The sequence below is a fragment of the Gymnogyps californianus genome, chromosome 13 (genome assembly GCF_018139145.2).
Source record: "Gymnogyps californianus isolate 813 chromosome 13, ASM1813914v2, whole genome shotgun sequence".
Lineage (NCBI taxonomy): Eukaryota > Metazoa > Chordata > Aves > Accipitriformes > Cathartidae > Gymnogyps > Gymnogyps californianus.
This window is the reverse complement of record NC_059483.1, coordinates 23467558-23481116: the sequence shown is the minus strand read 5'-3', so window position 1 is coordinate 23481116 and position 13559 is coordinate 23467558. Positions and strand designations below refer to the sequence as shown.

General features: G+C 43.4%; 1 protein-coding gene across 5 annotated transcripts in view; it reads right to left on the bottom strand.

Annotated features, from left to right (window-relative positions):
- Nucleotides 1-5518: 5518 nt before the first annotated feature.
- Nucleotides 5519-13559, bottom strand: part of FBLN2 (fibulin 2) — a 117988-nt gene continuing 109947 nt past the window's right edge. For all 5 annotated transcript variants that reach the window (XM_050904515.1, XM_050904514.1, XM_050904517.1 and 2 more), the window contains exons 16-17: nt 8701-8824; nt 5519-7669 (exon numbers count right to left, since the gene is read on the bottom strand). In XM_050904515.1, the coding sequence (XP_050760472.1) occupies nt 7312-7669; nt 8701-8824 (482 nt within the window). In that variant the 3' untranslated portion in view covers nt 5519-7311. The remainder of the gene's footprint in view (nt 7670-8700; nt 8825-13559) is intronic.

Here is a 13559-nt window from a genome sequence, read left to right as displayed (position 1 = left end):
AGGACTATCTTTTGCTCTCATCAATACCACCGCACCTTCATGTCCATTTACATTGGGTTAAGCATGACAATACATTGGTATAATATTGCATACTTGCCCTAAATCTAAGTTAAACAAATACCTACAATGTAGAGTTCAGTTATTATGACATGTAGCTGGTGATTACACAAATGGCTAGGCACAGTCCTTCCCCTACTCATAGTAACAATCCTACACTATATTGTATCATTACTCCAGAATTACACTTTTACATTAGTCCGCCTCAAACTCTGTCTGAAATATTCCTGGTCAATGTGAAAGCTATTTCTCCAAGGTGCAACTGAAAGATAACAGGATTAACTGTAACAGACCTCTGCAACAGCTAAGATTAACTGGGATTACTCTTATAAAACTACTGTGAAGTACCTCCATAAGAGAAGAAAACGATAATTTTACATTTCAATGGCTGCAGCCCCGGCGTGGCACAAGCTGCTCCATCTTAGCTACAGGACACTCTTAAAATTTCCAATGCCAGCATAGGAAGGCATATTCTCATCTATCCTGAGATGAGTTTGGGAGCTGGGCTTTACCGTCCCAACACTAGGAGGTCAGTGGGCACCTTCTCCACTTCCCAGGTTGTGTGAGCTGCATCCATTTGATATTCCAGCCACAGTTAGATGTGGGAAACAGCCTGTTCAGTCTCCCAGCCACACCAAGGTCTTCTCACTACTATGATATTTATCTGTTGGTCAGAGCATTTGCTTTGTTACCACCAACAAAACCCAAACTTGTCATCATGGTGTGTTCCCTTCAAAAGACCACTTTGTGTTTATCATCAGTCCTGTATCACTAGTTTACGTAGTTTATTCAAACTCCAAAAATGGCAATGCTCCACTTCAAATGTACTTCATTGAAGATTATCAGTCTTTTTCCCATACTGAAAGTATTCAACATACATTTTTCTCCTGGCCATCAATGCTGGGGAGGATCTATCCTCTTCTGCAGTGCATCTGGCTGCAACCAGTAATTCTGTAATCACAGTGAATCAAAAACCCTCTCTGGAGCGTAGCCCAGTGGAGTCCGTGTTGCCGTAAGGCACCCTCATTGACACAGAGAAAGGCATCTCCACCCTCCCATTCTCTCAAGGCATTTATGTCTCTATTTTGGATGTATTTTCCTTAAATTGGATCAGCTATTGTTACTGACACGTTTTGTAATTACTTTCTAGAAATGGTGGCACAGAGGAGAGTTCAGTACTCTGCACATTTTGCTATTATTCCAAAATAAAATTAGATTTTAGATCTTCCCCCCTCCCCAGGATAGCATTCATCACTTGTTCTATTGGGAACAATTTGTTAAACTCTGACTCCTTCAGATGGCCCTTTCCATAGTCAGCGTTTCTCTTTAGAAACTGGGTATTTCTCTGTGAGATTTGATTTAATGCTTTAGTTATAGACTGTTACCACTGAAACAAATCTCCAGGAACCCTGGACAGAACTAATTTCCATCTGCCTTCTCGTATGTTATATGTTGACTAACCTAGCCCTGGATCACTTGGAAGTACAAGGTATCTCACCCATGACCAATTCTTTACCTGGAGCGAACCCGGGGTTACTTTCCCATTGGGCTGGTCTCCGTCTGTTAGATCAGACTGCCCTTTTTGCCACAGCAGCTCCCCCAAACCCTGCATCACCAGCTCAATTCTTCCAGCGCACCGTTACCATTACACCATCCCAAGCTCCAAGCAATTAAAACATCCTGCTGTGAATTTATGCAGTTAGCACAATTCTTGGCTACTACACAGAAGACTCACTAATGTACAAAGGATCTCTTCCTATCCCTCCCTTCACAGTACGCCGGGCACCACAATGGCATCCTCTTCCTCTCCAACCCCAGCTAAAAAAAGAAAATCCACAGCAGATGTTAGAATCTTTAACCCCACTACAATAGGAGTCTCAGCTCACGGGAAGTCAATGTCACCATCTTCCCTGAAAAGCCCCCTGGGCCAAGCAAGCCTCTGCGTTGGGGTGCAGCTGGAAGAAGCCGTTCTTCCTTGGGAGTTGGACTCGATGACCCTTACAGGTCCCTTCCAACTCAAAGTATTCTATGATTCCCACGCTGCCAGCAGCGATGAGAAGAGCCCACGGGCAGCCTCAGGACAGGGAGTGACACCGAGCTGGCCTGCTGCTGCCAGCCAACTCCTCCAGCACAGGGGACATCAGGCAGGAGCCCTGGAAGGGTGAAGCTTATCTAAAGGGCTCCAAAGCTCCAGAATAGTCCTACACGTTGACTGCTATTTGTAGAGAACATGCAAGATAAAAAATTGTGGTTTAGAAGACAAAAGGCTCAAGTTTGTGACTTCAGTTTCACATCACTGAAACTGGATATAATTAAATCCTGGTTTTCAATAGCCACTTCAAAATGAATGTCTCTGTGATGCAGAGAACACTGAAAGTGGGAAGATACTTTTTATTTAACCTCAAAATCTATTTTTACTCCAGAATCCTAATTCTCCCCGGCTGGAACTTTCTCTTCCTCCTAGCATGGGTGGGAGCAATGGAAAGATGAAGAAAAAAAAAGAAAAATGAATGGGGAAGAAGAGCCAGGGCCTCTCACACAAGCTACAGAGAACAAAAAGGGAGACAAAGAATATGCAACAGATTCCCTGCATCCTGCAAACCAGATGAAAGCAACTCCTCACCCTGCAAAGGTCTGAGGGGGAAGCACAAACCTTACCACCCACAAAGCACACCCATTTTAATCACATACTCAAGACTTTGCCCCAGGACCACACAAAAACCCAAATTCAGCACCATAACTGCCTATCACAGTACCAGAGAACTGCAAAATCTTACTTTGTTTTTGTTGTTTTATTTTATTGTTCTTCTCCTTTGCTTTCCATCTTGTGCACGCAGTTTTCAGCACTCTTGCTTCTGGCTGGACCGCGAAGCGCAGCATTTTTCAGCGCACTACAGCCCCCAAGGCTGGGTGAGCAAGCGAAGGTGCAAGCCCAAGCGGTGAACCAGCGGGTGCAGAGGAGAAACGGCCCCTCACCAAGGGCCCAGCTCCACCCAAAGCTGAGTGCTGCCAGGTGCTGAGCATCTGCAAAGCCCTACCAGCTGGGAGCCAGGGAGGCAGCGCCTGTTACCTTCATAGTGCCCCACTGCTCCCCAGGGCTGAGGCAGAGTCTACAGGAGGGCATGGTGCCACGCCACGCCGTGCCACGCACTCCCCGTCACCGGGAGGGAGGTGCGCTTCTGGCCGGCTTTCTCTGGTGAAGCGTGCCTGCAAGGGAGCAGCCTCCTCGAGCAACCCCTCCTAAGGGAAGAGGGGTGAGGAGGCGGCGGCTCAGCTTGTCCCCTGCTCTCTGAAATACCAATACCTGTGCTGACAGAGGCATTTTGAATGGGACCTTTGCAGAGGAGACTGTCTTATGCTCTGATGTTAAAGCCACTATTGTAGTATGTATGTCCCTTATTACAGCTTCAACCTCAATGGATGATCCAAACCATTCAATCCCTAAGTTTGAAATCTGCTTCTGTCCTAAATCACTAGACTGAGGAATAACTGATATAAAGGAGAAGAACAATAAAAGTGAATGAAGTTCTGTTTGTGGATCCTGGAGCTAATAGAAGAATTTTGGCCCATTACAGTGAACAGCTTACTCTTCTGTGACAGGTGAGCCATGCTCTGGTCCTCCGGTGTGAGGAGAAGGTGCAAGGCCCGAGCTGAGCACTCCGCTGCCTTTTCTCTACATCAGGCTCACAAAGGAATGCTAGCGCAGGCTAGTCAGCACCTGCAGCAATCCACATACAGGTATTTTTTACATACAAAGAGATTGTAAAATACTTCCTCCCTGGTGCAGAAAGGAAACAATTCAAAATATTAGGTAAAAATATCTTTCTCACCCATCTACTGCTATTTCAACTATATGTTATGTAAATTCCAGTCAAAAGAAAACCTGATGTTTCATTCTGTAATAGACCCATCCAATTTCCAGCAAACAGTCAGATTTTCATTTCTTCTTCTTTCCAATGACACATTGGATCTTCCTCAGTCTCTGGGATCACTGGATCTCCCAAGGAATACAACAGCCAAGTGCAGAGAGGTCAGATTTCACAGAGGCAGGAGTAAGTAACCTGCAAAGCTAAGCAGAACATGCATTGTTCAGACAGGTCACATAAAGGCCATTTCCAATTTTGGGAACAGACTAACAATCTGAGTTTTTACACATATATAATCATATGCCCCAAGTCTGCTATAATTCTTTATTAGGTTTGCAGCTGTCGTCTTCCTCATGAATTTATCAGCTTGCATAGTTCTTGAGTAGCTGTTCTTAATTCACCTCAACCAGGCAAAGGGGGGGGGGGGAGGGGGCACGAAGAAACTAAGGGAATAAATAAAAGCTGCTTAACAACTCACTTGTTAGAAATGAGAAAGAAAAAAAAAGAAAGAAAGAAAAATATGGCTGTTCAAGAGAGAATTCAGGAAAGCTGTTGCTGTTTTAAGTATAAGAGGCCATAAAGGTACAGTCCAGGCCTGAACTCTTTTCACCAAGACCTCTTTTGTGTACGCGGATACACACTCTCATTCTCTGTCTAGGTTACCCAGCCGAATTAAGCGGAAGGAGCATTACTGAAGATGGGAATTGGGCCTTCTAGGAGATAGACCAGTTGAAGGAGACTAAAATCCCAGTCCAAAGCCATTGTGACACGATGAAAGCACATCCTCGCTGGTCAGTGAGTCTTCGGTGGACGCGTCTGTTCAAGTTCAGTCATGAGCACTGTCCTAAGAAAAAGCAAAGGATGCAGTGCTAACTGTCCCTGCATTGCAGCTCCTACTAAAACTGACAGGACATACACTTTGGGTTGGTAAAAAGATTCCTCTGGTTATTTTGGGAACAGAAGAATGTGAGATTATCTACTGTAAGCCTTGCCTTTGCTTCGACCAGTTGCACTGAGCAACTATTATTTCTAACCTTTTTGAATGCCTACTGGACGCCAGTGCTGAAGACGACATGTTTTTTTATAACAGAGCATTTTTCTTATAATGGTATGCAAAGCCTTTCCTAAAACTTTCTTCATCAATTACCTGTCGAGAAAATGAAAAGGTGGTGTTACAAACTGCCAGATCCTTAATATGATTGACTATGGCTGGTTTTAGTCAGCAAAAGGTCTCCAAGTAACAAATGGCTTGTCCATTTGTTCTCTGACAAGAAAGACTGTCGAGGCTTGAATATCATTTACGCTTAATCAAATACTAATGCTCACGGAAAACTCCGGGTTTCAGTGACTCTTGATGTGCCCCACTGGGGCACGGAGAAATGTATCGCCACTTAACATGTATACTGGATAATGGAGCTGAAAGGCTTTCCTACTCATTGCTGCGGCTGCCTCTTCATCTTGCCAGGCCTGTAGCTGTAAGATATGCATTAATTGAAATGACAAATTGCATAAACATGTGTTTCTCAGTTGGCACTTCCCTGCTAAATGCTTATGAAACCGTTAACTATGGCAAACAAAAGATGGATGGAAGAAGATCACTTTTACAAAATTATTTTTATAGAAAAAAACAAAGAAAAGCTTGATGTATGCAAACTCACAAATATCCCATATTTTACAGCTGGGGAATAGCAATCATTTTTCCCTGGTAATGGGTCTTTATGATATCAGATACAGAAAGATTTGCACTTTATTATCAATAAGAGGGTCCAAATTAAAGAAGTGACTTGAAGTGGTAGAAATTGGCCTTGGGATATAGCGAATACAGAACATCTCCGCTCTCACCATATGGGTGGTCTTTACAAGATTTTAAGATGCAGTTGAAACAAATATTTCACAATATAATAAAATTGTTGATTATGGCATAAAAAGCCATAAGATTTGATTTCTCCTTTTTTTTTTGTGTACACACTGGTCAAAATAAGATCGACTGTAGGAAAGAACAGATTATTATTTTGCCAAGAAAGGTTGGACCAGATGATCCTTGAGGTCCCTTCCAACTTGGTATTCTATGATTACTAAGCCGCAGTGCAGTAAACATCAATGTATTGTAGCTATGTTTTTCCTTTAAAACATTTTGCAGAACAATTACAGCTGGAACAAAGGAAGCTCAGAAAATTTCAACACTGGGGCTTTTTTGCTTTTTTGGGAGGGAAAAAAAAAAGGAAACAGCCATAAAGAATTCCTGATATTCATTTCTAAATTCTAACAAATACTTCGATTATACTATGCTTTGCCACAACTGGCCTTCAACTTTGGACCTCATCCAGTTTCCTGTAGAACTAGAGGAAATCTAGCTCAAAACTTTGGTTGTGCTATTTTCTAAATGGCATAATACAAACCGCCAATTTAACTAGCATTTTCCTCTGCGTCATTTAGTAACACAACTGAAGTAATTTTCCTGAAGAAGAGAAGCAACTGCCCTTTTTGTTTATTTAAAATTGCAAGTGATTCCTCAGTGGCACACCCAAGCTTTAAAATAAGGAGCAGTAATTGATTATTTCATTATTTCCATATTTCCTCTTGGACATTCCTTTAAGCATTATAAAGCATCTAATCTGCCCTTATAGTTACCTAAATAGAATGAGTCTGTATAGAGAGGAATCCCAGCACCTATAAAGACAACTACTGAAAATGGCAGTGATGTGAGCTTTTACCCTAAAGCATGACATTCTCTTAAGGCCTTGGTCTTGCAAATATTTAGCATAGGAGTAGTTCTACTAAAGCAAGACTCATTCATAGGCTTTTTCACTGGTGGATTTTTCTTTTATTTATATATATTTTCAGGCAACATATTATGAAAGTTGGAAGGAGGAAAATAAACCGGTAATATGAGGTGAGCTAACCGTCAGTGTACACGTACGGCCTTCGACACAGCATCTCAACACAGAGAAACCTCAGTGAAGTCAGTGGCTAAGCCAAACCATAAGTTTGTGTAATAAAGAGAAATTGCTCAAGGTTTTTTCCCTTAGCGGCAAAACCCAATACTCCCAAGTGAACATCTTTCCTCTCTAGTGCAATACCCTGCAGATATGACTAAACCTAAAAATAATTTCTAAGAAAAGGTTCCAGCATTTGACACAATGTACGTACTGCCTTTCTAACCCTTCCTTCGTTCATTGTCAAATGATGATGTAAAGAATTGCATAAGAAAACAAACAAAAAAAAAGATAAAAATTAACTTAATTTACACAACCAATAAAAAAGTTTAAAGCAATGATAGAAAAATAATATAAAGGCTAGATACATTAAATGCCAGTTCAACAGTATTAAGCTTTGGTAGAACAGTTAAAGAGCATAGCACCAATAAAATCCAATGTCAATACATGCTTCAGTACGCATGAGCTGTGATGAAAATGTAAATTTTGGCAAGAAAAGTAGTGTATGTTCCCTGACGCCACAGTTTCATTTCAACATCTAACAAAAAGTCTTTAGGCTCTTTCACTTGTCGCTGAAGATAGACAATGCCCGTGTACGAGTTCAGCCTTCGAGTGCTGAAGTAGTTTTCTTCATTTCCCTTGTTGATAGTAAGGATTATGTTGTCTCCAGCATAGGCAGGCGATGGTCCAATACGGAAAATATGAGCTGGGACCACGATATTGGTTTGGAAGTTCAGCTGGTAATAGGTAATGCGCACTGGGGTATTTTGGCAGTCCAGATAATTAAAACAACTGATTCGTTCACACCTCCTAAGAGATGAGAAATGAAGCACATTCAGTGTCCATGTAACAGCAGGTAAAAATATACGTATTTCAGAGTATTGCAAAAGTATTAGACAAACAGGAGTCCCAAGCTTCAGCTGTGTAATTACCAGCTACTTGTTCTGCTTTTACAGTGCCCATAAAGCGTTTGTAAATGATATAATTGTCAGAGTACAACAGTGTAAGAAAAAGATCATGAACATGGGGAGCTGTGTTGGGAAGCTCCACAACGAGGAAAGAGCCAGAGTCATGCTGCAAGCAGCACAGAGCTTGGAAGAGGAGTCTGTAATTCATCACTGACAGCACAAGCCTGGGACAGTGCTCCAAGAAAATAAGAACACTTAGCTAAAACATGGGAATGGGAAACAAGCTCCTCAACTTGCAAAGTTGCTCAATTCTATAAGGCCGGAAAAGTATGTTTTAAGACACAAGCAACTAAATATGGCTTCCCAAAGCACTGGCAGCCATCGAGGCAGGAAATGGGCAGGGAGATTTTGGGATTCCCGAGCCTCAGCTGCTGAGGAGCTGGGAGCTGTGGGGGTGTGCCATTCCCAGAACCCTGTAGCCTGGCAAGCTCATTATCCTGCTCCCCTTCAATGTTTCAACACTCTCTGAGGAACTGCAATCTGAATATTAAACAGGGAGCCCCAAAACCACTGTAAAAGTGGTGCCCTGAGCAGCCTGGAAGCTACTGGAATGATATAAACAGCATAAAAGATCTTATTTTTTTTAAAACTGAATTCTAAACAGAGCCCTTTTAGAGCTGCAGCAAGTAGAGCTGCAAGCTCTGATGACTCCTGTTATAGCAGCGGTTGGAGGGCAAATGGGGGCTCCAGGGCTTGGAAGAAGGAAGAGGCAAAAACGGACAGAAACTCTATACGGGGAAAGTCTATGTGCTCCAGGTACTGAAGCATCTTCTTAGAGCTCTGAGCGTCTACACCCGCCCACAAACTAAAGCACTACTTAACATCCACAGCCGCTGACTGGGCTGCTCGCTTTGTTGCAATGGCGATACTTACATGTCGGACACTTTTCTGTAGTTGGAAGGGCACTCGAAGGACAGGCAGCGGAAGCTGCCCTGGATGTTATAGCAAGTCTCTGCAGCTGAACAGTTATGGGTTCCTATTGCACATTCATCGATATCTAACAAGAAGAAATACAAGGAAAAAGACATGCTAAGTTCAAAAATAAGAAGTGATTGCAACTTGTGGGCTGTAATATGCTTACGAGACTCGGTGTGCATGAGAAGCAAGAGGAGCCTGTGGGTTTGGCTCTGCAAGCTGAGGGCTCTTGTCTTCGCCGTTCAGTTGCTGTGTGTTACCTCTTCAGTACCTGTGCCTGCTGCCTGCAGACCAGGATTGCGAGAACCCCGGAGGAAACACCTGGGGCGTGAAATGCACATTCAGGTTCATCTCTGCGCACAGACACTTGCTGGCATTTGGAGTGACAGGGTAAATCACGTTGATTCCAATTCTGCTAAAATTCATGTGTCTTCTGCGGAAAAAAATTTCCTTCTTTGACATTATCAGTTAATAAGAGATGACAGTACCACTCGGCAGCGTGTGCAATAAACAAGGGAGCCCACTCTTCCCTACAAGCAGCTTGTGATCCTTTTCATGCTGTTTGATAGTCCTTCCCCCGCTTGGCGGAGAGCATGGCCAGCTGCAGCCACCCAGCACATGGCCAGGGCTGGCCGCCTACCGCAGGGGAAGTTTGTTTCTTTACCTGTACTTTGCAAACATTGGCACGCTCCTGTGAACCTAGCTATTCTCATTCCAAACACATCTGATGCAACACAAGGTTTAACTTTCAGTGGAGAATAAACATGAGAAGGAAAAAAAGTTCTCAAACCCCAAGATCCTCCTGTCTTGCCACTTCCCACTGCAGTAAAAACCAAACATGAACATATTTGGTTCAAACCAAACATGAACATCTAGACAGAATCGCCTGTGTTGTCATATTCTCCCTTGCTCCTGAGGTGTCAGAGATGTGTTGTAAGTAATTTTATAAACTAGGCTGAAAGGAAACAGAATAAAATAACTAGATAGTGGTAGTCTAAGGCAGCGGAACCCTAAACTTCTCAGACCAGCCAACCTGTCCATCCCAGCAGCTGCTGTGTAAACTTTCCATGGCTGTTCTGATTGAAGATAGTTTTTAAATAGTTTCCTGAAAGTGATGGGCCAATTTTTACAGCCTCACAGGTCACTGGTACTCCCTGAACCACAGTTTCATGCTTAGAGCTAGCCTATGTTATGCGAGGTGTTTCTAAACAAGCATGGTGCTCATATGCTGTTCAGCACGTGAGCACAGTGCACGTGTGATAAACTCAATAGCTGGGGGAAGCATCTAACTGGTTTCAAACAGCAGAGCACGTGCACGGACGTGTGCATGGTGTAGACACTGCGTGCAAGCACTGGAGTACAAGGGACAGTCCTTGATGAAAGGTGGCCACTGCTATAAATCACTGATACACTGCATAACATGTGTGCGATCGCAATGGCTCCTTCTTCATGGACAAGGCTGTAAAATGTCCGCACATCCCAAGCAAACAAACATTCCCCCATCACCCACCCAGTCTGCAGAGGGGCCTTCCCCCGCCCCAGAGCAAACACACATAATAGATGGAGGGACACCCCACGTCTGCCTACACATTAGCCATTCACAGCCTGTTGTGACAAAAGCCATCCCTCAGGAATAAACAAATCCCATCAGAATATAACCAACTGTCCTGGTTTCGGCTGGGACAGAGTTAACTCTCTTCTCAGTAGCTGGTACAGTGCTGTGTTTTGGATTTAGTGTGAGAATGATGTTGATAACACACTGATGTTTTAGTTGTTGCTAAGTAGTGCTTATCTTCAGCCCAGGACTTTTCAGTTTCCCATGCTCTGCCAGCAAGCAGGGGTGCAAGAAGCTGGGAGGGAGTACAGCCAGGGCAGCTGACCTGAACTAGCCACAGGGCTATTCCATACCATGGAACATCATAGCCCAGTGGCTAGCTCAGTTGATTAGAGTGTGGTGCTAATAATGTAAAAAGGTCGCGGGTTCGATCCCCAAATTTCCAGTATATAAACTGGGGGGAGTTGGCTGGGAGGCGTGGATTGCGGCTCTGGCATCGGTCAGCGGGTGGTGAGCAACTGCATTGTGCATCACTGGGGTTTTTTTCCTTTCCCCCCCCCTTTTTTTTGTTATATTCCTTTTCATTACTATTAGTAGTAGTAGTAGTAGTAGTATTATATTTCATTATTATTATTGTTAATTTTATATTTTACTTTAGCTATTAAACTGTTCTTATCTCAACCCACGAGTTCTGCCTTCTTTCCGATTCTCCTCCCCATCCCACCGGGAGCGGGGGGCTGGGGACGGGGAGTGACGGAGCAGCTGTGTGGTGCTTGGCTTCTGACTGGGGTTAAACCACGACACCAACCCATGTTAAAAGCCAACAGGACCTTTTCACTGACGTTTTGAGAATTGCAAAAGCTGGGCTATGTCAGGAGAAGAATTTATCTATGCATGAAGGTTGCTCTGGATTAAAGCAGGGGGCAAGCACAAAGCAAAGTAACCACTGCTGTACAGCTGCATGATCCAGGAGATGTAAGCTCCCCCAGACTATTATGAAATATGGGAACTTAAGAACAACACTTTAGAACAAGGCACACAGTTTTGAAAATTTAAGTTAAATATAAATATCTCCCCGTAATGAGAAGTAATGTTGCAGAAGACAAAAAAGAACATTCAAAGCTCAAAGACACTTTATGGCCTAGAGCATAAACGTGGTTACCTAAATAATACATATGCACAAGCCCAAACCGTGGACCTTAAAATGCTGAAAGCCAGATGCAATAACAAGGATCCAGCTTGAGCAGAAAATATTGGCAAAGATCTCACAGTCACATTGTGTACTCCCAAATGTCTAGACAACGCACGGAGGCTTTAAAATGAAATAAATGCTAACAGACAAACCATGTGGACTGTGTCGGGCTCTGCAGTTCTGCCAATTGTCACAGAGGAGAGAGACTCTTAGAGGAAAACTATAACCTCCCGCTCCCTCCGTTCCCCTGGGATGAGAACTGATCTCATACACTGAACTGACTGGTTTAAAAGTCTTGCAAGGAAAAGTATACAATAGGAAGCAGGAGAGAATCAAAGTAAATTAAATCCCTTGCTGATTCTCAGAAGTGCCCCTAGGTGAAAAGAAAATTTCTTCCATATTGCAATCATTGTCATGAAAGCACTCACTTCACCAGTTTGGCTGTGCTGCAAAATACCATAGGCAGTTTCTCCAAAAAGATCCATATGTTGAGACGCTATTACATGAGATACAACTCATCTGTCTGGGGGGGCGGGGGGAGGGAGGTACAAAGAATGTACCACCAGTAAGTAACCAATATAGTCTTCTTGAGTTTAGTGCAGCTGACATCAAGTCAGACGGTTTCTCTGACCACGTTTTCACAGAGACCTCAATACATAAGCCTGCCCAAATTTGTAACTACAAATTTTCAGATCTCAAAAAAAGGGCATGTCCCAGGGGTTACTTCCAGCGCCCAACTAAATGCCAGCTTGCCCAGCCATGCACAGAGCTGCCACACACGCGCTAAGTTTTGCAAGTAGACCGACTTCGCCCTCTAAGGAGGGTGCAGGTACCAGGTGGCGTAGGTGCTTCGAAAAGCTTTCCCGAGTGTTACTGCATAGCTCACTTAGCAGGGCTAGTCTGTACCACAGGAACACTCTCCCCAGAGGGTGAGCGTGCAGGGAGGATTTCACACCACACAAACAATGCAAGCGCAATCCACAGGTCCCTGTGGCAAACCTTTTTCCTCCACCTCCAGCGCCTGGAGCACGCTGGTGCCTCTGGCTGGGGAGAGCTGTGCTGGCCAATTAACGCAGTGACTCACGCTATTAACTCTGGAAGATGTCCTCAGCTCAAATCTCACTGCTGGCAGAGGTGGCAACTAACATGCCAGCACTCAAAGTTAGCAGGAAAAAAAAAGTCAGACAAAGCCTGAGGAGAGTTATCACTGCAGTTTTCTAAAGGTAACTTTTACATAAGAATTTAAATGCACATGGATATAACTGCATACATACTTAAAAACACATTTAAAAAAATAAAATCTTGTAAAATCTTTTAAAAATATTTTAATTGTCATTTAGCCTGTTTTTCTGCTCCAAAGTCAGGATCAAGTATGCTCATGTCATTCACGATTTACACAGTGTAAATTCACTGCTGTTACCAATGAGAAGAGAATTTAAGCATAGGAGATACATAACCAAAAGTTATGTGAAGGGTTCCTGAAAAAACTAAGAGCAGGAAATGCCTGGTAGTTAGTGTAACCGGCTACAGGAATGCATGTAGAGTACGTAAAGGTAATCAGATCTTCAATCATCATTACGCAGTCAGTGCATCCTTTGGAAATGGGGGATTTTTACTTCAAAAACAGACAGCTGCGCACCAGATGAAAAACACCAGACACCCAGAAGACATTTCTATGATTCTGGAGAAAAGGGGGGTGTGCGGTGAGGATACATGTCATTCACACTATCATTTACTAACACCAACATAATTAAACTTAGGTGGCAGACTTCTGGATGTCCAAGTCCCAATTACATCCCCTACATTCACTCTCCCAGTTTTCCAGGGCAGGAAGCTGCAGCTCATAATGAAGCCACGGATTTCTACATCTGGCACCTCTAAAAACCCAGACCACTTACTGCTGTGCCAAGGTGCACACACAGCTCATGCAGGTAATCAAGTGCCCCAATTTGAATGATGAAGTGGGCTCCCTTAGGAATTCATTGCAACAATTAGTTCACATTGACAGCTAGCTGAGTTGCCACAGTACTTTTTCCTAACACAGGAAAAAGCTGACATTGCAGATACCAA